The sequence below is a fragment of the Simochromis diagramma genome, unplaced genomic scaffold, assembly GCF_900408965.1.
Source record: "Simochromis diagramma unplaced genomic scaffold, fSimDia1.1 OVJJ01000344.1, whole genome shotgun sequence".
In the NCBI taxonomy this organism is placed as follows: Eukaryota; Metazoa; Chordata; class Actinopteri; order Cichliformes; family Cichlidae; genus Simochromis; species Simochromis diagramma.
Window position 1 is genome coordinate 15,213,184 of NW_024387375.1, and position 27,309 is coordinate 15,240,492.

Genomic DNA, 27,309 nt, shown 5'->3' on the forward strand with positions numbered 1-27,309 from the left:
TAAGATTATAAAACCTTTATAGCTTTTTATAGATTTGTGCTAGACCTACATACATGAACAGAGCTGTAGGGCCACAGTACTAAATCTTTAAATTCAAGTGTCTTAAGTGTATAAAATCAAGCACCTAGCCACGCAGTCTGCCTTTGAGAAAATGTCTCTTTCTAAAGAGCTCATTCAATTAAAATGTGGGACTGTAATAGGACACCACCACTGCAACAGTCAGCCAATATTTTTGTTCATACTACCTTCTCTTTCCCCTCACCCCCAACCAGTCACAGCAGATGGCTGCCACTCATTGAGCCAGGTTCTGTCTACCAAAGGTTTCTTCCTGTTAAAAGGGAGTTTCTTTCCCACTGTCACAGAGAGCTTGCTCACAGGGGTTTGTGTGTTTCTTGGGGTTTCTAATATTGCAGGAGACTGCTGTTTTGAATTGGCGTTACATCAGTTGTATACAACTGATGTATACAGCACCGTTCCTGAATGCAAACTACAATAATAAACCTATCAGTATGGTTGTGTTTAGTAGTTTTAATTCTCTCTCTTTTTGGGGAAACAGTTCAATGGAGTGTAATAGTGTGCATAAATGCACCCCTGAATATTGAGATTTTATTTTCCCTGGTTTACAAATGACACAACACTTGCTCTTATTTCACATCACAGAAATTTATTGATGTCAAAAGATAAATACATTCATTTCTACTGTGACCAAGTTTACAGCTGTGTCGTGTGCTTTTCCCCCCGCGATGCTGTTGTAACACAAGATTACCACTAAGTAGAGAAATATACTGACCAAATCCACATACAAATTCAACATTACAAACCTTACTCTGTCTTTTTAGACATAGCAAAAGCTAAAGGAGCGGTCCACTACTCCAAGGTGCAGCAGTTCAAAATCTACAGTATATACAGTACAGCTATCCAAAATAATCCCTTCTTAAGTAACATGAATAAAATATCATACGTACTGAGTTTCAAAGTCACAACAGAGGTGGTACGTTAGCCAATGGACAACAAAAATCTGGACCTTTTACTTACATTAAGTAAATGTGCACTTCAATGTGACCATCAGAAGAAAGTGTCAGGGCTTTTTTGGGCTTAGATTTAAAGAGCCTCTTTTAAAAGTAGTTTTAATACAAAAGGTTTGAGCATGTTGAGCTGTGGGAAGGCTACAACCTGATTTTCCTACAGTATGTCCTATAGGTGCCTTTCTCTGAGTGAATAAATAAATAAAGTCATGATTCGACTGTGTGAATTTGTAAATATATATTTTCTATATAATCTGGAGCAGTTAGAACCTGCTGACTATGATCACTGGAGGGCTCATTCATTCCCATCAGGAACGTCCAACCCGTGTACCTACAGTTTGCCGTGTGTTTGCGTGCATGACGCTAGAGAGGTAACTCTGGAAACAAGAACATGCTCTCGTTAAAGGGAGATCGGTCCAACTGGACAAGGGTGAGAGGTATGAATTTCTCAAGTATGCCGATTGCATCGTGCTTTCAGCTCTCAGTAGGAGACACTTGGTGTGTTGAGACAATACACGCGCAAACAGGAACGTGTTACAAATGTGAGCGAATGAGTGAGCTTGTATTGTTACTGTTTGCAATTAGAGGCGGCAAGTGTCCTAAAGTGTCTCCAGAAGCCAATCGAACAGGCTTGACTGGAGAGACTTGCCCGCTTCTTCCGCTTTCTCGTGCAGCTTACAGAACTGAACCACAGCGTCAAACAAGTCTGCAATCCTCCACGCCTTCTGAGACATCAGGTGGACCACCCTCAGGAACTGGGACAAAAAAAAAAAAAAAAAAAAAAAAAAAAAAAAAAGTACAGTCTCATGAGCTGTAGATTTATTTATTTTTCCCCCCCCACAGTTAAATCAGGTAAGAAAATGACCAGAACAAAAAGCAAAAACAATACATCAGTAACATGATCTGCTTATAAATGTATTATTTGACAAGCCAGCAGCTTTGCCTACCTTTGCAACTCTCTTCTCTTTGGACTTCCTGAAGTAGAGAGCAGGAAGGCCTAGCTCCGAGGCAGCGATCCACTGTAGAGCCACTCTCAGCTCCAGGTCCATGCACTCTGACTCGAGGTCACAGTTTACCACCAACAGCTCCCTGATGCTTCTGTTGCCTGCTGTTCTTGCTGAACTGCTCTCTAACAGATCAAATATAATATGGCATAACGTAGTACGAGTCAGCACTGAATAACACCTTGATGATAGCTATGCTGTCCTCACTAACAAAGCAGTGTTGGGGCGCACAGACAATTCAGCCTGTTCTAAACTCACTGAAACATCAAAAGAAAATGCATGTAGTCACGCAGCGTGTTCAGCTCTCCTGGGCTCAGTTTTGCTTTGTCTTTAAACAATGATGATCTTTGAGATTAAACACTTCTGGAACAATGGACCTTTAAGATTTTATGAACACGACACACACACACACACACACACACACACACACACACGAACACACACACACACACACGTGTAATTTTTGAGGCTTAATCACAGCACTCTGCCTTGAATCCCTCAAGAGTTTCTGATGAGTAATAAGACGTTTAAACTGAGGAAGGTGTATAATTCACAAGTGGATATAACACTAAGACTTTAAGAGCAATTATTTGGCGATTCAAAAATCCGACATTCCAATATATCGGTCAGTGTTTTGTTTTTTTCTTACACATGCACGCACGAGAATATGAACTAGATCCAACATTTGTTGTGTGTTTTTATTCATTTACTCACCCAAGTCTGCTCAGATCAGCTGGTTGTTGATCCCTTAGTTACACTGCAATAGGCCTAGGCTGCTAGGGCCTTCCCTAGATGCATTTCTTCTTCCGTCACCTCTTATCACTATGTGGTTATACACCACATTGCATTAAATCGTTTTTCGTTATTAATCTCTGGCTGATCAACTAATAGGTTTCTACCTGTTAAAAGGACGTTTTTCCTTTCCACTATCACCAAGTGCTTGCTCATAATGGGTTATATGATTGTTGGGGTTTTCTCTATTATTGCAGGGTCTTTACATTTCAATATAAAGCACCTTGAGGTGACTGTTAATTGAACTGAATTGAGATTGTGCTGTGTTGCCAGTAGGGAAGTTGCAGATTGTCCTGTGGTGGACAAACTATGCGACATCAACACTCATAATTTCATTAAATGCTGTTTCTCTACCTTTTGATTTTTTTTAACAGTTAATAAATACCAATACCAGCAAATTGATAAATAGCTAATATCCTCTAAATTAGCCAGTCTCTAAATAACACCATTGATGACTACGAATTTGAAACTACACTCACCAAATACAGTCTCTTTGGCTCCTGCCAGGTGGCATCTCTCAGTCTCCTCGCTATAAAGAAAGAAAATAATGGAGACTAAAAGTTTCACATATGACATACATTAATGAAGCAGTTTGAAATTTTGGGAAAAGCAGTATCATTAATGCTTAAATGGGAAATAACCAACTTGCAATGCTACAGCAAGAAAAAGCATCAAGGTAGCAAAATCTGGATACAAGCACATCTTGAAAGCTCGCTAATTACAAAGTTGCACATGTTCTGGTAACCTAAAAGCAATGCAACAGTATTTATTTTCATGTAATTAAAATATAACCCCAAATCCAAAGTTGGGATGTTGTAAAATGTAAATGAAAGCAGAATGCAGTAATATTCGAATCTCATAAACCCAATTCTATTCACAACAGAACATAAATGTTTGAACTGGGAAATTTGACTAGTTAATGAAAACGATTAGCTCAAAAAACAAACAAACAAAAAAACACCCAGCTGGATGAACATTTTGCAACTAATTAGGTCAATTCCACAAATTGTGGAAGAGTTTTATAATATTGTTCCTTTGAATACAGACTTAGAACACCTCATCGCTGACAGCACATAATTTCATCGAAAGATTCAAAGAATCTAGAGAAATTTGTGCACAAGGACCAAGGCTGAAGATCAATATTGGATGCCTGCGATCTTCAGGCCCTCTACATTAAAAACAGGATGCTGTGTGGAAATCACTGAATAGACTCAGAAGCACTTCCAGATATCGCTGTCTGTTAGTTCACCGTGCCATCTGCAAATGCAGGTTAAATCTATCATGCGCAGAAGAAGACGTGTGACATAATCTAGAAAGTGCTGAAAGGTATACACAGTCTTTAGAGCAACATCCAGATGACAACATTTTCAGGGAAGGCCTTGCATATTTCAGCAAGAGGAGTCCAGACCAGAGTTTTTGCCAGCTGAAAACATCTGGTGCACGATGAAACAATATGAAAAAAGACAACTCAGGACTGCTGAACAGCTAGAATCCTCTATCCAGCAGCTGGTCTCTTCAGTTCCCAGATGTTTACAGACTGTTGTTAAAAGAGGAGAGGCTGCACAGTGGCAACAATGACCATTTTTTTTGGGGGGGGCATCTTCGACCATCAAAGTGACCCTTTTTCTTTTTTTAAAAAAAATGCAACATTTCCTCAGTTTAAACATTGGATATGTTTTCTATGTTCTGTTGTGAGCAAAATGCGGGTTTGTAACATTCGAAAATCACAGAATTCTCTTATTTTATGAAGCGTGCAAACATTTGTGGAATCAGGGTTTTAAAATAAGATTTTTTTAATAGTTCACTAAATTACGAACCTTTTTGGATATTTTAAAAAAATCTGCACTGTTAACCTGATTATTTACCGTTTAGACAAATGAAAAAGAACAGAATAAAAGCAGAAAATTCAAAAGGCTTTTGTCTGTTAAACAGAAAATTGTTATTTGTTCTGGAATGACACTTAATGTCCTTGTCTAGCATGTGTGAGAGAAAATAATACCTGCAAGGTTTGTGTGTATTAAAAATGTCACTGTTGACACACCAGAGACATAATAATGAGAAATACAGTGATAGCAGAAACATACTGGATTACTGTGCTTTGAGAGGGAACATCAGAAAAAGAATCCAGGTCTACCAGGCCTAAGCTAGACGTGCTGCTGGTCCCATTCCTAGGAAGGAAAAAAAACAAACAAACAAAAAAAACCAAAAAAACAACAAAAGTGTCATTTAAATGATGTCTCGAGACATCCAACACGATCGTTCACTTGTGAAGAGAACAATGTCCAAGCGCAGGGATGCAGGTCATGTTATTAGCTGGTGATTAACATATAAATAGCAGCTGCAGCAGAACTGGGCACTGAAGCTGGGAGAGCTGGTGATTCGTATTTTTTGCCTGGCAGCTGGTCCGTCTGGAAATGGGGATGAGGCATATTTGGAGGCAGTTAGGTGGGGAGGGTGGACAGGCAAGGCCGGCAGCCGTGCCCTTGTGTCACAACATAGATCAGGGATGAGGCAGAGTTAAAGTAAGCAGGTAGATGGAGAGGTTGCAGTGTTATGGTGGTGCGCACAACTACTCTTGCTCTAAACACAGTACCTTGCTACTTCCTATTAACTCTCAGAACTGCCCAGATCATTGATTGTCCAGTTTGAGAAATTAAATGAGTTTAATCATTATGGTATACATCTCTTCTTTTTGTTTTAAGGAAAAAGGGGATCTTACACCATAAACTTATTTTAATAGGTGATTAGTTGGGTAAATAAATGGGAATTTGATGAAGCAGAGAATGGTTTAGTGGATGTTATGAGCTGGCCTTTTGATCCATGATATAAGAGCTCTTGCACCACTGCAGCCTACTGCTGCAGGAGGAGATCTGGCCCTGTATGGCTTTGCAGAGCGAGCTCTCTTGCCATACACTGCATTAGCAGGTGTGGATACTGGAGCGGCAGGGAGTAAATTGGCATTGGCACAGGAGAACACAGTTAGTAGCAATGGGCCAATGAGAGCGGGGTGAGGGTGTGAGCAGCAGCGTTTGGAGCGGTATCAAAAGAGCAGCGGTTACTGACCCCTCGCTCAGGTGGATAAAACTACTGGTCTCCTCGTGGGGGTCATCTTCGGGGGTTATGTGAGACCAGCTCCCCATGCTCTCTTCACTGCTAGCACTCATAGAACGCTTGTCCCTCTTCACTACTGCAGCCACGGCTGTCCTGTCCCTGTCACTGCTGGAGAGAGCAAACCGCAAGATGTCCACAATGTCGGCGGCAATGCTTTGGTCACTTTGGCTACTGTTCCTGCTCCTCTATGCACTACTATTGTTACGCAGACACCCAGATTTGTTACTACTAACCTCCTTTCTATAAGCCCATATCGGGATCATGTCTTACTGTAAACAGTAACTTTCTACAAATGACAAATGTCTTTGGAGTGTGAAATGATTATTAAAAAGAAAACTAATTCCTTTGAATATCTTTAATGCACCAGCACACTGCATTTCCCATGGGCACTGTTGGATTTTCAGCTCTTTTTTTTTCCAGGACACTGATTAAATTAAGTCATAATCAGATGATTGAGAGCTGCCATCCTCAATTCTGCAGGGAAATCAGGTTTTATTGAACTAGGCGAGTGACTGACTTGCACTCGCACACAAGGGACAAACACATGCACTCCACTTGTTTCTAGATTACACGTTTTATCAAGCGTTATCAAAAAACACAATAAAACTCTACGTTGAGCTTTCATACATTCCACTTATCGGCTTCTCTTGCACATTAGCGATGCTGCTCATACACTTTAGTGGTGTCATTACAGTCCAAATGGAAACATGCAGTCTTTGTTACCCCAGAAATGTGAACTAAAAATGTTCTCCTTGACAGTCCTACAATCTGCTGTCTCCCGTGAAAGCCCCTCAAGACATTTACAGCATTAGAATAAATCTCACCACCATGCTGAGTCCCTGTCTTGCTAAAACGTCAGTCTGGTTTCAATTACTCGTGTATCTGACAATGCAGCCCCCAAATTCTTTGTCATTTCGGCTGTATCAGTAGAATCTCAGTTCCGATTCTATCTATTCCAATATCAGCGAGTGTTTTGTGGTTTGTTATCTTAGTGTGAGTGCAGCTTGTACTGATAAAGGGGACTTCAGCAGCCACTCTGTGGATAAAGGATGAAGCTGCTAAAAGCTTTCTGCACACACAGTACATCACCCAGACAATGTGAGTCACAGCCTAGCCAAACCTGCTAAAATAGATTAGTTAACCCAGTAAATAGATCCTCTGCGTGCCCACTAAGCTTTGATCAAACTCTATAAATAGCACCACACACCTGCATTTTATGTGTTTAGTCCAGATTTTCATACTTGATGTTTAAAAATAGTCGAGCACTTTTTTTTTTTTAAATTCTCTCCCTTACTCTTGTCAGAGAGATTGATCTCTACGTTTCACATCCAGTAGATGACTATTCTGCTGCAGGGTTATTAAAGAAAACTCTGCCTGAAGGAGGAAGGGTTGGACTCTCACACAAAAGCCTGTGAGCAGTGTAATACCTGCTGCTGTTGGTGGGAGCTCTCTCCGTATGCTTGGTAGCCGGCGTGTCTGATGACGCTTCTTGATGTCCCCCTGTTCTTTCAGGGTTTGAGACTGTCTCTTCATCTCGCTGATCTCCTTCGATGTGGATCAGCGGCACATTTCTGGGGCCCCTTATGCAGGCTGAACCGCTGTCACTTCCCCCGATGCTGCCAGCTTGCTCCTGGCTCGACCTACTTCGGCTACAGCGTAGATGGGATTGCTTGAACCCCCTCCTCCTTTCACCAACAGGCATGTGCGCCTGTGGATGTGACCCAGGTGTGCCTCCACCTACATCTTGCTGTCCCCCCAGCGCAGATTTGCCAATATCCACTATGTCAGCTGCCAGGCGATTGGCAAACTGCTGCACATGGGGCTGCAAGTCTCCTGCAGCTTCCAAATCAATACTGTCTTCAGGATCAGCGATGATCTTGTTCTTTCTCATCAAGGACTCGATAGAGCTTGACCAGGTCTCATGAATTAGCATATCAGTAATCTGGTCAGTCTTTCCCCTCTGATAGAGGCATGAGTCTGACTTGCACAGTCCTGTGGCTGACACAGAGTTGGTGGGGAAGATATTTAATGTGTCCCCGTGCACATTCCGCGCAAATCCATCAAAAGAGTTCGCTTTTATGGGCGAGTTGACAGTAAGCCGCGAGTCTGAGGAGCGCCGGTCTGGCACCGAAGACTGACGTATACAGAAGGGTGTTCTTAGAGGAGGTGGGAACAGGCTGTTGCTCCACTCTTTAGTCTTTGCAATGCCATATTCTTTGTTTTCCTTATCCATATCCCGAAGCATAAACCTGTAGAACTCCTCTGTGATGCTCTCGGTGCTCGACTGTTTAGACAGGCACGATGACGCCCTGACATTAAGGTGGCCGTTTTTCTTTGATGCAGCCTGCTGTACAGCAGCAGCCAGGATGCTGCTGGCATTCTTCCCTGCATAGTAGTCCAACAGAAGGTCAAAGCCTCTGCCCTCTGTCTCCATCTGGTTAACCATGAACCGAGAGAACTCATCTGTGATGCTCTCGCAGCTGGACTGCTTAGAAATCGAGCTGCCGCGACTCAAGTTCTGACCTAACCGGCTGCCCGGGCCCAGAGTGTTGGGTGTGCCGGATGGGTCCGCGTCTTCTTCTGGAATGCTCTCATAACTGGATGCCTTCCCACGGCTCCACCTCTCACACTGCAGTCTGCTGCGCTGCTGGCCTGTTTTGGAGGTATCCACCACATTGAGTTCAGGGCAGTTCAGGATCCTAGCAGTGACCTCAGAGGCAAAGAGGGCAAATGGGTCCTGCGGTTCATCAAGGTTTACAGACTCGTCTACCACCCGGTTGACCAGCCGCTCCATTAGCTCTGGCTGCTCCTCAGTTTTCCTTTTAATTTCACTTAGGCGGGGCGCCCGATGTTTTCTGGAAGCTGAATTGCTGTTCTGACCCTCTTTTCTCCTCAGTACTGTGCGGCAAGCAGGGATCAAATAGCCCTCGGGGACTTCAGCAGAGGACCCTTTAAGGGCACAGAACCAGGGCTGTTTCCCAGTGGAGTTTTCTAGACAGATTGCTGCAAGTTCTGTGGCCATAGACACCACCGTGGAAGCCAAATCATCAGCATAGCAAGTAATTGGTGTCCTGGACTCTGAGTCTATTCTGAAAGAGTTCAGGGAGGACTGAGGTGTCAGAGAGGCCTGTCTGCTGTCACTGCCTGTCCCCAGTCGTCCTCTCCTCTCTGTGACCTGAACTGGGATTTCACTTAAAGGCTCTCTGATTGCACCACTGCCCTGCTGGCTGTCAGAAAAGTCTTTGGCTGGCAAGGAAGTAGGTTTAGACTGAGTTTGTCTGCACAATGACTGCTGCTGTTGTTCTTTGATGTTTGCTGCTGAGGACGATGCAATGACATCACCTTCCTCAAGCGCATATTTCTCCTTCAGCCCTGCAACTGTGGATAACTTATCTGTGCAGTGCAGCACGCCGCTTAGATTCTCATTATGCCCAAATAAGCATTGTAATTGGCTTAATGGATCCTTGGCATCCTCCTTGATGTTAGCAGGTTCCTTAACACAAGCATCACCCTCTCGTGTGTTGCATGACCCTTGGTCACACGTGGAGATGTGGCTGATCTTTTTCTGTGTCAGGCAGAGAATATCAAACAGCAGATTGTTGACACTGTCTTGCAGAAATACCTGAAAGCTTGGCGCCTCCTTCCCGGTACCCTCCAGTTCCTTTTTCTTTTTTGCCTTCTCTAAAGCGTGCTTGAATAGACTGTCTGCCACTTCATTTATTAATTCATCCACCTCCCTTTCATCCGTGTAGCTTTTTTTCGAAAACGTAATGCCATCTACTATCTTGTTATGCGTGGTTTCCAGCAGATGGGCTACACTCCTGTAGCCTTGTGGCTGAGTCAGCACCTCAGCTGCTTCCCGATGCAGGACTTCAGCAATGTTGGCACGAAATGCTTCAACGCTGGTTCCCTCTGCCACGCTGCAGTGCAGCGTGAAGGCTGCGGAGGCCTCAGCAGCAGACATCAGACCGCGGGACGCCGTGTAAATTTCAGCGGGATCTGTGTCTGAATCGCCGCCGTCTCCGGGCTCCTCCATTAAGTCCACAGCTGCGACAGCGCCGGCTACCTGAGCCATGCCACACATAGCTGAGGAGAAGGAGTACTCTTCTTTATCTTCTGGTTCCTGCAGCTCCTCATCGACGTCCTCTTCCGAAGCAGATTCCATGGCGAGCTGTTCTGTTAGCTGTGGGGTAGTAATCGTGCCAATAACATTGGCAGCACATGCCAAAGCCACCTCTACATGTTTGGATACGTGTCCGCCATTGTCATGGGGATTGTGAGCCTGCGTTTCATTCTGTTGCTTTTCTCCAGTTTTGGTAGCGTGGTCGGGCACGTGAGGCACCTGGTTCTCCGGCCATTCTGCAGCCCCGTCAGAACTGTCTGGGCTCTGAACAATGACAATTTTAGGGAGCTCAAAAGAGCAGGTGCGCTGTTGGGAAGGCTGTTTAGTCTTTGAAGGGCTCTTGAAGTTGGGAGGGCAACTAGAGAGGGACACACTGATGGCTGCCTCTGAGGCAAAGGAGGTTTCATCTTGAGAGAGCCGTATGAAGGCATCCTGCAGTACTGACTCAGCCAGATTGGTGGCGTAGTACCCCGCTGACTCTTTAGTCTGGATGCTTGCTCGCTGATGCCCTTCCTTTTTCACCTCGGCATCCTCCCTTTGCTGATGACGTGCCAGCTGTCCCCGATGACTTGCAAGTCTGACACAGTGTTTCTGTGCAGCTTCTGGCACGCTCTCTCCCAGGTCACCGCTCTCTGGCTCTGTGAACAGACAGGGGAAAAAATAAAAGCCGTGGAAAGAGAGAATGACAAACGTCTACACTGATTAGGAAGCAGCACCACCGGTTTCCAAAATGTCACATCAACAGTAGAATATTATCCCGATTTGCCCTCCACTGACTCTGTGTCAAATTAAAATTTCCCTTAGAGAAAATACATTTCTGAGTGCAACAACAATAATTATAATCTTTACCCAGCTGAAAACAAACCCTGCTGTACTCACCATTTCTGAAGCTGTCGTCCTCGCTGTCATCTCCCAAGTGTTCTGAGGCCGTCAGGAAGTCTTCCTCTATGGACGAGATGGAGCGATTGGTGTCATCATCGAGGCGCTGTCCAGCCGCTTTGCCCTGCTGACACTGTCGCTCTTTTCCCCACTGCAGGCCGATCAGGAACTTGTTGATCTCAAAGATGATGCTACCAGGCTGTGTGGAGCGTCTCTTTCCTGAACACTGAAGCAGGCACACACCTGTGCATCTCTGCCCACCCTGAACGAAGCACGGACAACTTTCATGTACGCTCACACATACTCAATATATAATGTATCCAAAGGTCTTAAAGTATTAAAAAACCCACTACAGACACAACACATAGGCAAGCACAGTTAACACATATAGTCACAAACTTTACTATAAATCTCTTAAAACATTATACAGCTCTATTGCCTGTTTTTCTTCCTTATATTTGATATACTATTAATTGCTTCGGACCTGCTAATGAAAGTTTAATAGGCTGTGTAGGCTCCTAGGGCTGTTTATTGATTCTCACAGCAGTTTTAAACATTTATTTATTGGATGAGCTTCAAAAAAAAAAAAAAAAAAAAAAAAGCAACCGCAACAGGGGATTTTTTATTTAATGACAAATACACCAACAGAAAGGCTTATTAGTTAGCTAAGTGTCTGTATGTAATTTTTATTGCTGTTTAAAAATTCAGAGTATGGAATTAAAAAGCGACTTTTTGCTCTGTACCTGCAGGTGTGTTTTCTTTACACGCACCTGCTGAACAAAGTCGTATTTGCGGTAGCATCTGGATGAATTAAGTGTGAACGCATCCTTTGCATCGAAAAAGTTCAAACCAAATGTCTTTTTATCAGACTTTTTTTTTTATGGAAATGTTTTACTCTTGATGTTTGCTGCTTTGTATTCAGACATACTTTGAATCCAGTTGTCTGTTACCGGCCCAGTTTTCACATGACTATATTTGGAACACACATATCGCTTTTTTGCACAAAAATAAAAGTCAAACCTGAAGTTGGTGTTTGCCAAGATAGCCGTGTGCCTCAAAAGATGAGGACATGCTTTTACTAGACTAAAAATGGAAGAATTGCTCCATAAAACGAATGGACTCCCTCATGTGGGGTCTTTTTCCCAGCACAAAAGGTTCACATCTAATCGCACAGCGCTGCTGTACGAGAACAGCTTGTGCTCTCGGCCAGTCAATCCAAAGGCTGGAAATACTTGTAACGAATAGAAAACCACTACAAACTTACCTGAGCTGAGGGGTGTGGGTGTGCTTGGCAAGCTTCTGTGGCTTCTAATCCACCCAGCAGTAGGATCTCATTTTCTTTCGGCTGGTGGACGGTCAGTAACTCAACAAGCTTTGGCAGATCTGGAGACACAGATGCCAATTTCTGCAAGACACAATCCAAGCACAGAGACAATACTAGATGATAACAACAAAGCTTTTAGTCAAGTCACTTCAAAGCTGAACATAATGTGCTCTCTGCGGTTCCAAGTCAGAGACACATAATTATAAAATCCTTCCTGTGAGAGGACTTGAACCATGTGGAATGATCATTGATCGCCCACCACCGCCAGCTGCAAAAGACTGCAAAATCTGCATATTTTCTACACAAATCATCCCTCTAATTCTGGGTAATGATCTTGAATCCATGGCAACTGAGCCAATGCATGTATCGTATGTGAAATACAAGGACCAGAGTTCCTGAGAGATGAAAAGTGGGAAGGAAGGAGGGGAAAAAAAAAATGAGGGTGCAAGGAGAGAACAAGTGAGCGTGGAGGAGAAATCTGCTCACCTTGACGCTTTTGTCATCACGACAGTCAGTTTTCTGTGGGTCCAGATTTACAAAACAGACCTGAGAGTGAAGAAAAAGAGGGCGTCAGGATGACGGGATTTTACAGTAATTTTGAAGTTTCTGCACTGCCTGTCCATCAGCTACATTACAGAGGCCGTCTGTTCAGTCCACCACATTGTCATATTGACAGAGGCCTTTCTAAGGAGATGTTCTTGTCTCAGAGGGGCTGGTAGGAGCAGGTGTAAACCAGAAATGATTTTCTTTCCCCATGTCTCTCCTCTTTTGCTTTTCCTCTTCAGCCGTCTCCACGCTTTCACAGCGTGCCTGTCACAGTCCCCGTCTTTCATTCCCTGCCGGTCTCGCGTTCCCTCGGCTCTGACTGCAGGTTTAATGGTCTGTGATGGAGTTCTCATGTCAGTACTGGGACCCCGGGACTGTCCAATAGCTGCTGTTTGATTCTGCAGCACACAACCTCTGCTCTAAGTTGGCGCAGCCAAGTTTGTCCTGTGTGGCTAAATGAATACAACTCAGCTGCAACAGCATTGGAAGGGGAGTGCAGTTCACCTTGAGTAGTACCCCTACTCAATATGAATGTGCAGGGTGCTTCAAAGTGCCTGGGGCAGAGCGATATGTTTGCAATGCAATCACGATTTCATAATTTAAGAGAAGGAAATTATGTAATACTCAGAGAGTATCTATATCTGTCATTGTTAATGGAAAGTATGAAAACATTCAGGATTAGCAAGGTAAAATTAGAACCAGTAGTTTTCAGTTATTGGCCTGATGGGATTGGCTGTTCCGTTTCTGTTTAACAGATGGGCATATATGAGAGCATTACTGTAATAACTATAATACAAAGGCAATTTCAGAGAAATACAATGAAGGAAATTCAAGAGGAGGGTGACCCTGCGCTTGATCGACAAAAACCACTTGAAGAGAAAGGTGTGTAATAGTCTGGGAGGTCAAAGGAATCCAGGGAAGCAACTCTTGTTGACTCCTGCTCTGTATGTCCTCCTTGCAGCCCTGCATGGAGAACATAATGCTCTCCAGACAGAATCGTCCAGCCTGTCTGCAGTTTGCATTTAAAGGTCATGGTGGCAAGCCAGAGGGTTGTTAAAGAATGTCTTGAGGATGGATGTGACAAAAAATAAAAAAATAAATAAAAAAAAAAAAAAAGAAGAAAAATCCTCCAAACAGTTTATGTTTGGAGAAGGGGAAACCTGGTTATGTCCATGCCATGCGTTGGGCTGACTGAGCTACATCTCGGTCAGGGCTGCTCGCCACGATTGATGGAACAATGAATTCTGAATCGTAGCAGCAAACTCCAAATGAAAATGTCAGGATATGAATTGAAGCAATAGAGAAAGTGGGTCATGCGGCAAACAGCCACCCTGAGGAGGCGAGTGGTTTTATAGAAGATAGATAAGGGGGATAAAGTTAACGTTTTGTAACGTGACCGTAATCAAACAGAAATTACATAAAAGGACCTGAGGGAAGCAGTTCAAGTGAGGAAATCTACCAACATCCCAGAGCTGAAGCTGTACAGTGAGCTGTTTTATACAGAGAACAAAACTCCAACAAAGGACTGATCCACAGTTACTGGACATATTCAGTTGCACCTATTGTTGGATTAGGTGGTGGAACCAAATACTGAACATAAGGTTTGCATATTTTGTGTCCTCACAAATCCCTGTGGGATTGTAGATAACAGAAAAACGAATAACTGAGTCTAGTTTGTTTTAATTTAAAAAAAAAAAAAAAATTGGCTCTTGTTGTTGATTTTTTTAGGATCATGAAAGGTCACAGTGTCTAACATCTAACCATCTGTTGGTTGCTCATTAAATTTAGTCATTCTTAGTTACTGTGGTATCTTCTCTTCTCTCAGTGAACTTGGGGGTGGGGGAAGAGAATACCGCTAGCTCTCCCTTTCACTGCCGCCACCTCCACGTCTGCTCTACCTGCTGATATCTAACCCCATTCTTTCCTTTACAGACCTGCAAAAACAATATAGATTCAAATAACCACATTTTGACGCCCATCACAGTTTGAAATAATTTCCCTTGAACCTCCTGAGGTGTGCCTGGCGTTTGCTGCTAGGCTTTTAAACAGCAGTTGTGAGACGGCACACATACCTCACGACTTTCATCTTTTCCTCATTTATCTGTGTTTGCTTAAAGAAGATCTAGTCCCAGAAAGCCATGTCGAAGTATAGAAGCCACAACAGATCCACATGTATTTTTTGGGTAATTTTGGGGGGAAATAATGTCACATTTTCTAGCTGCAGATGTTACAGTGAAGCAACAACTGCTGCGATAAATAGGCCAATGTACTCATCAGTTTATATTCCAACATGAGGATTTGCTTCTGCTGTTTTTGCTATCTCTAAAACACAGTCAGGGCTTCTTCATCAAAGAAAACGGTAGAGTTAAAAGAAACAAAAGACTGGTAACTTTCAAAGAAAGGGCAGTGACCAAAAAAAACAAAAAAAAAAAACAAAACAAAAAAAAACAAAACTGTCTGCAAAGTCAGATGGAAGCAGTCAAAATATCCTTCAGCCAAAAGCATAATGTGACACATTCAGAAAGGCCAATTTCCCCCTCACCTTCAATCTGCTATCCTCCAGTCAAACAATGATTTCTAAACTATGAAGGCTAATAGGATGAAAAATGCTGCTCGAAAACAGATTCAGCCAAACAGAAAAGATGTGAAGTCAATGGCAGCTGACAATGACAGAATCTATGAAAAGTCTCTCCAGTCGCACCCTGATGAGGATGGTGGATTTTTATTTAATTATGGATGAATGGATATTTAGTCATTCATTTATGTTTGTCTGGTGCCCTTCATGGGCCGCATGTGTCACCTACAACATTCTCCTTTGCTGACTCGCTATCAAAATAATCAGAGCAATCTACTCAGCGAGGAGTGAAAGCAGTTTGCAGATTTGCTCGTCTTTTCAGATCAGTTTACAGGGCGTGATGACGACCTTTTCTGTTGTCACAATTGCCGTTAAATGCCAGTGAGATGCACATCAGGCATTAGATTACACACCAGTACAAAAATATTTCCACATGCTGAACCTAATCTGATCCAAAAAGGAGGCTGATAATTGATTTTTTTTAACTTCTTTCACTGTGTTTGGTTTTGTGTCTGCAGTTTTTCCACTTCCTGTCCACTTGCTCATCACGGGATGAACAGCCGGTTCCGTTCCCTAGCTTATGAATGTCTCAGCAGTATTCGCTTGTGCTGATTATTTGGAAATGTTCCCAGAGAAAGCCACCACGACATCTCCCACCCGTCTACCAACACGTCGCCTGCGCACAACCCACAGGCAGAACAAATCGAGCGATCCAGACTCGTGACCTTGAGAGGGGACTGAAGCAATTTAACACTATCAGACGGCGAGAGTCGAGAGGAGGTTGTTCTACATTTGGGAAAGGAGAGGATCATTCAGCCGTCTCATGGTGACGCAAGCGCAGGGACATGCTCTGATTCTATCAGACATAGTGGACAACACGCAGGTGCATCAGCCCGTCTCTGAAGGACTGACCAGGTGGGTGAGATAAAGAGGACAAAGAAATGGTTTGATGTTAGAACGTGATGAAGAATAATGGGCTCCAGTTTTGAGCAACAGCCAGTAGTAAGAGGTTATAAGCTTTGACTTATATTTTATATCAGTAGTTACATTATGGCTTCATAGTGTAGTGGTTTACACGGTTGCTTAGAAAGTCAAAGATCCCCAGTTTGAACCTGGGAGGAGATACAAACCTATTTGGGGTTGCATCAGGAACAACATGTGTACAAATATCTTGACTCAAATATGCAGTGAAGCTGATTAACGGATAAAAGTAGCTTATCACTAATTATATTCATTTTCTAAGTGAAGTTCATGGTTAAAGTTCCACTAACTGATGGAGTAACAAACCTTGGACATGCTGACATTTACAATAATCACCTTCGAGGTGGTTTATTGAGCCCGCCGAGCATATTAACACTCATTTGGAGTGTCTGACCACCTCATGAGTCTTAGATCAATACTCCCTCTCCGTCTGAGATTTGACTGCTGCTTTCACCAGCTGATTGCTACCTACCAAACTGGACCAGGAGCAACAGTGAAAGCAACGAGAGCGTTCAGAAAAGAAAAAGCCAAAAGGGTTCATTTCTATCAAACAGCTGTTTCACAGAAAGTAACGGTGTGATTTAAGAGTATTGTGAAAATAAATTGTACATTTTTTTAAGGGTGTGCACGTCTACACGCGGGCTCGTGTCAGTGTCAGAACTCTGGCTAAGACCTGCTGTTGAGCGTCTCCCCACGCTTTCGTGCTTCACTAGGTGCTCAACCCGTGAAAATTTACAGCTGTGCTCGGCTTCAGCCCAGGCGGTCAGTGTGGGAACTCGGGGTGACTCTGACCACCTGTGCTGACAGACCACCAAAACCAAAACTGTCAGAGATGACCTTTACTAGAGAAGGAAAACAAATTTCAGTTTTACCAGCGAGCTTGGGTGCTAGATGTCCTCGCCATTGTTTTAACAGACTTGAAGGAAAAACAAGTCACATACTGAACTTTGAAGCCAAACATGTGTTAAATTGCACATTTATTTTTGGAATTAACCTTGTGAAATGTTTGATACTGCTTAACAAACAAGCGGACCATTGGCTATTTTTGGGGGCTTTTTTATGATGTAGCTGATCAGAGATTACATTTTTCTTTGATTTAACCTTTATACAGGTACATGTCTCGTTTACAGAGAGTTGTTTGATGATCACTAGCATAACATATCACCCCTCCATTTTGAGCCTATAGGAATATATAGTGTGTGAATGTGCGCAGGATTGCCTGATACAGACAAAATAAATGTTAAACACAGAATACTTGTCAACATGCTGAAATTGTCCACAGGGCAGTTGTACAGTTTTAGCTTCTGTATGATACAGTTAGATTTATAGTGAATGTCCATCTATGACCCCAACTCTGCAGGCATGCACACATCCTGCACAGGGGTACAATTGTCCTGACTTATTTATGCATAAAATCCTATTTAGCCAAACTGTCAAGCAAGCACATTTCTTTCTTTGTACTAGTGCACACACACACACACACTTTACAGATAGAGTTTCAATACAACATTATGTGCACAGACATGGTCAATATAAGAAATCATTACAAACATTCTGCGTCCTTTGTCCATCAAAGCCTCATTCCTCCAAAGCAGCCCCCCTCTCTACTCCCTACTCTGATCCTCCTACACACAGCTGCTGCTCTTGGTTCTGCTGTCTCCTCTTTCTCTTTTAAGAGTGGCTCTTTTTTTCCTCATGCCTTAAAATACATATATCCTGAACAACCCTATTTACGCTTTCGCCTCATCTTTCCCCCCCCAAAAAAACAACAATAAATTCCACAAACGTGAACTAATTACTGAAATAATACTACATAAGTAGTAGTACTTGTCAGACATTTACTTTGGTCTTTTTATGCAGTTGTCCTGCAGGTATATTTTGCATGTCCTTTGTTTCCACTGGTGGTGTAATTAAAAGAAAAAAAGAAAAAAAAAAAGGAAACACATGGACATGGTCCCAAGCTTCCTTTATTTCTTTCTTGTAATGCGTTTTGACTTATCTCGGTAGCTGGCAACTTTAATTATAATCCATTTTAAGTGTAAGTGAATGCAAACTACGTTTTTGAGGGAGGGGGGGGAGAACATCAAGGCTCAGTGGCTCTGCCATATTAATTTTGCAAGCTACACTGTGCTGGTGTTGAGACCAGACAGGCATGCTGTTCACACAGACTGATGATTATAAACAGCCTGAAATTGTGGTCGTACATTTAAGTACCTGCCTATAAAATGCATAACATCAGCTGTCCACGAGGCCATAAAGGAAAAGAACACATGCTGCACACCGAGACTGGCCAGGCTTAGTCGCTTCCTATTTGATATGCGTGATCAGATATAGCTTTAAAATAAAAAACAAACAACAAAGCAACAACATGTACTATTCTCAAATCCAGATGTGAAAAAGAGGTTAATTTTAAACAGCTGTGCCTTTCTATTGCTGAATCACGCAGTGTTATACGGTCACTGCTTGGCAGTGAGCTGCTGAATTTAGCGCCCCAGGCTAAAAGAATGCTACATACAATGTTGTGAAGAAGTATTTGTTCGCTTGCCACTTACATGTTTCAGCTCAAACAAATTTACTTGAGTAATAACTTGAGTAAATATAAAATTCAGTTTTTAAATTATGATTTCATTTATTGAGAGGAAACAACAAACACTATATGAAAAGGTAGCTGCCAGCTTTCCACACCCAGGCCTGATTACTGCCAGACCTGTTGAATCATGAAATTCTTTAAATAGAACCTGACAAAGTGAATAGACTCAAAAATCTCAAAAGGCATGATCTAAAGAAACAGATGGAAAAACAAAGCTGACATCGATCAGTCTGGAAAAAGTTATCTGGAGGCTTTGGGACTCCAGTGAACTACAGTGAGAGCCATTATCCTTAAATGGAGAAAACTTGGAAAGGTGGTGAACTTTCCCAGGAGTGGGCGGTCCACCAAAATTACTCCAGGAGTGCATTGATAATTCATCCAGGAGGTCACAAAAGAAGCCAGAACAACATTAAAGAACTGCAGGACTCACGTGTCACAGTTAAAGTCAAAGTCTGTGTTTCAACAATAAAAAAAGGACACTGAGCAAAAATGGCTTCCAACGGAGAGTCCCAAAAAAAACAAAGACCCGTCTCACATTTGCCAATGATGATCCTAAGACTGACAAGGCAACCCCTAAAGTATCTGGAACGCCTGAGTCCTGTTACATCTGCTGTAAAACTAACACAGCATTTCATAAACAGATCATCACACCAACAGGCAAACATGGTTCTGGGGTTGCTTTGCTGCTTTAAGACCTGGGCTGTAATTCATGGAACCATGAATTCTGCTCGCTACCAGAAAATGGGGAAACCCTCCGATGTGACTGAATTAAAACCATTGCCAGTTAACACAATGTCTTGACTGCAGTTCTTGCTGCCAAGATTGGCAGAACCAGCCATTAGGTTTAGAGGACAAGGGCAGGACAATGCTCTTTTACACAGGGCAGGTAGGTTTGAGTAGCTTTGTCAAAATCTGTTTGATGATCTGAAACATTTACGTGTGACGCAAAAAACTAAGAAATCAGAAAGGCGACAAATACAGCTGTCGTCTTCTGATTCTTCTTACTATATACGTCAGTTGGGTTGACGGACGTATACATTCACCAAAGGGTCATATTTTTCAGTAAATACAGGTGGAAACATGTCAGTAGGATCTTTTAAGTGATCTCAAACCTTAAAGGACTGAGGTGAAAATGACTAAGAGTAGGTTACAGGTCTCTGAAGGCCCCGGGTAGGTGATGCTTCCGTTTTTGAAACTCATACATTCAATTGTGTCTACACATTTGGAGAAGTGCTGAGATGAGCTAACAATGCAGTTTATCACAAGGTTTGCAATGCAAAGAATGATTTGGCTTTATCACTGGATGAGAGTGCGTAGGAAGTTAATCAATGCTATTTCTATTTACATCTGTTGTACAGTTACACTCCCATTTCCTCTCTCCAGAAATGTAATCCTATTATCACCAACCCCAAATCCCTTCTGGTACGCAGCCACAGAAACACAGTAGTCATACTAATATTAAATCTGTTAAATAAGACATTACAGTAAATGTAAGTGCTTTGAAGCAATTTCATTATTAGCCATTACTTTCATATTATTTTTTTTCCTCCTCCACTGCTTTTACTATCTCTATTGTCACCTTGCTAGGCTAAGAGAAACGCGTGTGTCCACGTTCAAAATGCATCGTTTTAAATTTGCGAAGTCAGTGTGCTAAAGCCAACGCACGATATTAAGCCAGTGCATAAAATTACACACCTCCAATGTGTTACTGCACATTAGGCTGGCTTCCAGCTCCAGAGACAGCTACACATCACCTAAACAAGACCACATCCAAGCTACACGTTGAACTAAGACTATACGATCAACATTAAATAAACATGCACTAAAAACTAGATTTCCAACACACTATGGATTAAGAATGGTATGTCGCTCTAGTTTATGTGCGTTTGAAGGCAGGTGAGCAGATACTTTTGGAAATACAGTGTCTCTCAAAACAATTTCGGAAGAGTGAGGGAAATAAATCTTGGATGCCTCTGCACTGTTGCCCCTGAGCAGACAAATTCATCTTCGCCTCAACTATAAATATTCGGACTTAGTGACACACAATCTAATATAAAGACAAAAAAATAGGAGGACTTTAGACCACAGCTTTGCACCATAAGCAAAAATCTGTCAAAAAAGATGGACAGTCTAAAGAAGAAACTGCGAGAAGTGGTTTAAGTCTTGGATGAAGGAGGTTTTGTTTCCTGCTCCGATCCTGCTCTAAGTCAGCGCTGCTGCCGTGGCCGATGGCATATTTATTCTGCCCCCCCCCCTTCTCTCTCTGTCAGGAAGGGAAAGGTCAGGACACGACACACTACCCAAGTGAGAAGTGTTTGAGTCTTGTGATGAATAGGTCATTTTCCTACATGGACTGCAGTTCAAAGGGGAAGATGGATGGAGAGAGGAATGGAAAGTGTTTGGCAGAGGCTCTGAAGGCTAACCTAAACTTCTCGTGTCAGTTTGGGAAACATTTCCTGCATGTGAAAAGTGCCGACAATAGTTTAAATATATGGACTTCTGCTCTCTCTAATTCTTCTTTTATTGCTGGAGTTTTATGAACAGCTTAGTTTTAAATCATGTTGGTAAATAAATGCAAGTAGCAGATAGAACAATAGAAATTTGCAGAGGTTAAGCAACAATTTGCCTCGCAAATGAGAAAAAAATTAGGTGCTGTATTTCTCTTCAAAACGCTCATCTTGTCAGAGCACTCAGGGGTGTGATGAAATTCAGTGTGACTATCGCAGCAACATGACACTTCTCTGTGACTTCATGCATTAAAACATGAGTGAATGATCAAAGGTGACAACGCGATGCAGCCAGAGGTGGATTATGGAGCGAAACACAGAAAATCCGGAGCTTTTATCTTTTATTTAGCTCACAGTTTTTGGCCTTCCACACTCATTATTTTAGACTACTCCTGTTCCTAAACACAAACACTGATGCTTTTCCCCCCTTTCCCTCACTCAAGCGATCATTCCTTAGAAAACTTAACCTCATAGACTTGTTGGCCTTTGGATATCAAGGTTTAAACTGTACATATGTGTATATAAAAGTACATTTTCATCCCTGTGCTTCTTTTATGATGGCATTAACTGTAAATTCCAGTTTGACTGATTCTCTGTGCAAGCTGCAGAAAAGCTGAACGGTGAATTGAGAGTCACGAGAGCGATTTGTCATGTTGCAGTCCGAGAGCGTTGCTCCAAGGGGACGGGTCTCATCTGTTTGCAGTCGTATTAACGTTTTCCTCTGATTCATAGAAAACAGTAGAGTAAAGAAAACAAATGGCCATTGTCTTATTTATACAAAAACTGAAGATTAAGATGCTAGGGCTTACGTTATATGGAAGAAAAATTAACACTGTCTGCATAAACTCAGGTAGGAGCTTGAGAATAGTCTTCTGCAGAGTCGTCTTTATTTTCATGTTGGCACTGGTCACACACAGCTTTTCATGGAAAGCAAAAAAAGTCCCTCCGTCCCTCACATCATTTACAGGCATTTATGCATATATAAGCTTTCTTCACATTTCAATCAGGTTGAGGTTTGGACTTTGACTGGGCCACTGCAGCAACTTGATTCTTGTTTTTCTCCATTTGCTGGTGTTCTTGGATTCATTGTCCTGTTGCACGATCCAGTTATGGCCAGGTTTTAGCTGTGAGAAAAACAGCCTCGCATTTGAATACTTTGCTCTGCAAAGTCTAAGGAGCTTGTAAAGAAATGCATCTGGACTTCCCAGATGCTCCCAGACTCTTCTTTCAAATCATCTGAGAAGAGTGAAAGAAGCCATCTATGTCCACTGTGAATGACCATCTTTGAACAGAGGCCTGTGTCTTACGACACCAACTGTCTGCCATCTATAATCCAGTTTTGAGATCCCTTCCCAGAAGCCTCAGCACCCACTCACAACCTGGGTCATTTGACCTCAGAAAATCACATGATAGGGTGGGGCTAGGTTTCACCTGAAACCTTGGCTGATTGTGACCCACACCCGTTTTCACACCTTGGCTCGTGTGACTAGGTAGAGGATCATTAGGGGGTCCTCTTGGGACCCACTTGGGTACACTCCCATAGGGCTTAAAATCTGGGACTCTCCACCAATCGCTCTTAGAACTGAAGAAGCTTCTTGGATAAGAGCTGAAAGGTCTTCAAGGAAACTTAAGTCCAGATGCTTTTTCTTTCCAACCTCCTTAGACTAAAATGACCTGGATGACTCAGAACCTTAGCAGAGACATATCTGCTGTACAAAGTTCATGGTTGGGTCAGTAATTTTGCGGTATCCAGATCCTTTGGCAGCAAAATATAATCAGCCCTCCACCTTAACAGCTGGTATGAGATGTTTGTGATGATATGCTGTGGTTTGTTTTTGCCAAGCATGGCGCTCTGCATTATGGTCAAACATTTCCACTTTGATCTTGTTTGTCCAATAGACACCGTTCCTGAGGTCTTTAGTTTACATGTGACTTTGCAAACCTAAGCTGTGCTGCCATCTTCTTTTAAGAGAGGAAGAGGCTTTCTCCTGGCAACCCTCCCGCACAAGCCGTTCTTGTTCAGTCTTTTTCCTAATTGTACTGTCTTGAACTTTAATATTTAACACATTTGGGGTTTTTTACGCTTGCTCTGAGCATTACACCGTCTGACTTTAAGGTGAATTTGCTGCGACATCCACCCCTGGATTGTCTTGTGTTGCAGTTTGTGGCTGGATTGATGCTACAGACCAAGAAACTGCCAATCTCTCTGATTTGATAGAGGTGCGCACACTTGCTGATGATTCAAGTGCATCTGATTAGCAGAAAGTGGCTGCCACTTGTCCTTTTAACTCCTATGAAAGCTGTATGCATGTACTTATTTTTTCATGGTTGCGCAACCAGTGGATAACAGGTGCATTTTGAGCGATGTACAGATCATCAGCCCTCTATAAATCTATTAAACTTAAAGTAGACATATTTTCATCTCGTCCTTTTTTTCCTACATAATCGTGCAACTCTGTTACTTTGGATTATTTTTATTATTAAACATGCTCAAAGATAATAATTAAAAAAAAAAAAAAAAAAAAAAAAGGGTCAGTGTATGTCTAAGTAATTCCTATAAGGCAAAAGCTCAAAAACCCCAGTAGATAATAGGATCATCTCAGACACACAGCTCTGAAACCCTAACCAACTGCTGTTCAAATGTTTTGTTTGTGAAAGACAACCAAACTGAAGCAAGTTGGCTTAAATTGATGGCGACCTTAAACGGCTTTTTGATGAAAAATGCAGGATCAGTATGTGAAACACAGGAATGTTGGGATCTCGGTGAAATAGAAAACTGACAAAACACAGTTGTTCGAAGCTTGTGCACATCATCTACAAGAATGCAGCTCATGTCGGGTGGTTGCAGGAACATTCAATTCAGCATGCAGCTGCTCACACTTACGAAGTGTGACATGAGTGTGAGAACGGTGCTCTTTGCTAAATTACTGCCATTCCTGTTACCTTGGTAATGATTACCAAGCACTCGAGGCATCTTTTATGGATGGGGGGGAAAACAATGTGCAAGCACTTTATTGCTTATTAAGTGGTGTATTACTGCCACTTACATTAGCTACATAAAACTGACCATCTTAGCCTGTGACAGAGATAATTATAGAAATTAAAATTAACTCTTGCTCGTGTATTGATTCAGTAGCGAGGATAAACTGCAGTAAGTTCAATGGCACTGGTTAGCTAAGGCTTGAAAACCCTGTTACTGTTTGTTGTGTTTCACTGCAGACACACCTGTCAAATCCCACTTTAACCCCCAACGCTAACCTCAAAAATGTGCTGTGAACTGAGAGCAACAGAAGTAGCAATAAAACAATAAAAATCCACAGCAGGTCTGTGACACTGCAGTTTAGCATGGCGATAATAAAATAATAATTATAATCATCAGTTTTTCTAACATGGTGATGTAGTGCTTATCATGTTAACCATTAAGAACATTTACACCTACAATCTGGATGATTTGGGGAGAATCAGTTTGGGATATTTTCTACGACTGCCCTTCCTCACATAAGAAAATGCACATCAGGAAATTAAATTCCACTTCAAAAACTACTGGAAATATTCAGTGGACAGGGCATGTTGGACAGTCAATCCCGTAAATATTGGCTTTGTTATTCACAAATCTGTGCAATCCAACATCAACTTTGCACAAGGGAACTGTTTATGTGATTGTGGGATGCAGTACCATTCAGACAGAAAATGACATTGAATGTGTACATCATGTATAAAAACTTAATGACAACTCGCTGCAGATGACCTGCGTGCTATAAACTGACAGTAGAATCATTAGAACTTGTAGACGTGGAAAGCAAAGCAGCTTTTGGTCCATAGAGCTGGTCCTGCAGTGATTGAGATGAGGCTGCAAGATGTGACCGGTGATTTAGAAGTGTTGCTTGGATTCTCCTGGTAAATATGTGTAGATTACATATAAATGGGATTTTTTTTTTTTAAAGAAAAAGAAGTCAAGAAGCAGGGAGTCGAGAGATAATCTGCAGCTGAAGGTAAGAAATTTAATTTTATCCCGGAGGGGCTTGAATGTAGACTTATTATTAGGCTGTGACAGCGTGAAAGAATATGCCATTCTTATTGAGAAACAGCTGGTGTTATTAGAGAGAACAGATTGTGTACTTCAGCTACTTTCCTTAATGAGTCCCACCTACATTAAAGATTGTGAGACTCCGGGGTAAAGCATTTTATTAAGAGCGTTGATCTAGTTTATATCACATTTCAACGATGGTGTAAAATTGAACTGATATGCTTGAAGGATCAAACACCGGCCATTCCCGAACAAGAACCAAGTGCCTTTTAGCCCCTGACAGATGCAAATCCTGAATGTAATTCATACTCAATTTGCAATTCATAAGACAGAGTGACGTTAAGGAAAATAAAATGCTTCCACTCAGTGTTTTCACTGTTAATTTACAATTTCACAAAGTGAACAAAACAGCAAATTGAAATGACGTGCGAAAAGTGTTCACGCGACAGACGTAACGTCACTGAAAGTGATAAATGATTATCAAAGACCCTGCTCGTTAAAGTGAGCTTTCAAAAGCAGAAAGCAGAATAGAGCTGCAGTTTGCATCTACTCAAAGTTTTTGAGTAGATTATGAGCAAAACCTTTCAGTTAAATAGCAACAAGAAGCTACCACGAGCCTGCTGTAAAACATCTGTTTTTAAAAGACACGCTCAGTGGAAGCAGACTGAAGATGGGCCTTCACATCGTTCCTGCCTTAAATTTCAAACCGTTTCCTTTCCATCGCTGAACATAAAGACTGAACACTAGAGCCGATGTGGTCAGACTTTGTTGCCAACACGTATGCTACTCACCATGGTGCAGCCGCCCTCCATGTCGTCATCCAGCAGGCCCAGTCTGCACAAAGCCTTTTCATTCCTCAGCCAGTACTCCGATGAGTCCAGCACACTGTTACTGCACAGAACCTGAAGCACACAGATGAACTCTACTCAGATGCACCAACGCACACAGCGAATGACACCCACCCCCCACCACCACACACACACTTTCTGAGTCACCCATCCACTTTCATCTGCCACTCTGTGTTTTCCCTTCAGGAGGATGGGATCAATTGACCTTTCTCTAGGACATTTATTTCAGTTTAAGTGTCCGCAGCTAGGCATCAGAAATCTGTCAACTAAGCGGTCACAGATATTGTGTCCTCCCTTAGGTGATATTTTCATGAAACCCTAGGATGAAACGTAAAATCACGCAGCTGGTTATTTATAATGTTCTTCTCCGTAATAATCTAGTGTGTTGTAATTGCTGGCCAAGCTGTTTTAATAACCTCTCAGTTACAAAAATCAGTGATCCTCTTATGACAGTAATTGGTATCGACCTCATTAAATGCATCTGTGATCTTTCATTTGTAAAAGAAGATTGTTTTGTACTACTCAAGTGCAGCAGATAAAAGGTTAAAATCACATTTCATCCATTAATAGCATTCTTGTGCAATTATTTTGACACGTGACTGCGTTGTTCATTCTCACTATGTATTTTTAGTGACAAACCATGTCCCCCCATGCTTGCACCCTCTGGAACAGGCCATCTGTGCAGGCCTTCAGCCAGGTAAAAGTGACGCAGGGTCAGCTGATCTCGCCGAGAGCGATAATATCGAAGGCTGCTGCCACAGGTCAGCGGAGCCAGAGGCCCAATTATAAGATAGATATCACCTTCTGTCTGTACAGGACACTTTGGTGGAAGTCAGTTAAGAACATGAGCAGTAGGCTAATTAGACTCCACCAGCACACATACATAATGTACAGTCAGGCACACACACAAAAGATCTACGGTACACACACTTTGAAAGGAAATTCAATCTAAGCCACCACCTCAGCCCACTGATCTG

The 27,309-nt window shown here is 42.3% G+C and overlaps 1 protein-coding gene across 5 annotated transcripts in view; it reads right to left on the minus strand.

The window, feature by feature from the left end:
- Positions 1 to 647: 647 nt before the first annotated feature.
- LOC120719621 (SPHK1 interactor, AKAP domain containing) overlaps positions 648 to 27,309 on the minus strand; it is a 34,451-nt gene continuing 7,789 nt past the window's right edge. For 3 of the 5 annotated variants that reach the window (XM_040008966.1, XM_040008967.1, XM_040008968.1), the window contains exons 3-12: positions 26,276 to 26,386; positions 12,745 to 12,804; positions 12,199 to 12,339; positions 10,935 to 11,196; positions 7,360 to 10,693; positions 5,885 to 6,040; positions 4,906 to 4,989; positions 3,301 to 3,350; positions 1,973 to 2,154; positions 648 to 1,780 (exon numbers count right to left, since the gene is read on the minus strand). In XM_040008966.1, coding sequence (XP_039864900.1) covers positions 1,625 to 1,780; positions 1,973 to 2,154; positions 3,301 to 3,350; positions 4,906 to 4,989; positions 5,885 to 6,040; positions 7,360 to 10,693; positions 10,935 to 11,196; positions 12,199 to 12,339; positions 12,745 to 12,804; positions 26,276 to 26,386 — 4,536 coding nt within the window. In that variant the 3' untranslated portion in view covers positions 648 to 1,624. The remainder of the gene's footprint in view (positions 1,781 to 1,972; positions 2,155 to 3,300; positions 3,351 to 4,905; positions 4,990 to 5,884; positions 6,041 to 7,359; positions 10,694 to 10,934; positions 11,197 to 12,198; positions 12,340 to 12,744; positions 12,805 to 26,275; positions 26,387 to 27,309) is intronic. The other 2 variants (XM_040008969.1, XM_040008970.1) reach the window with 2 other exon arrangements.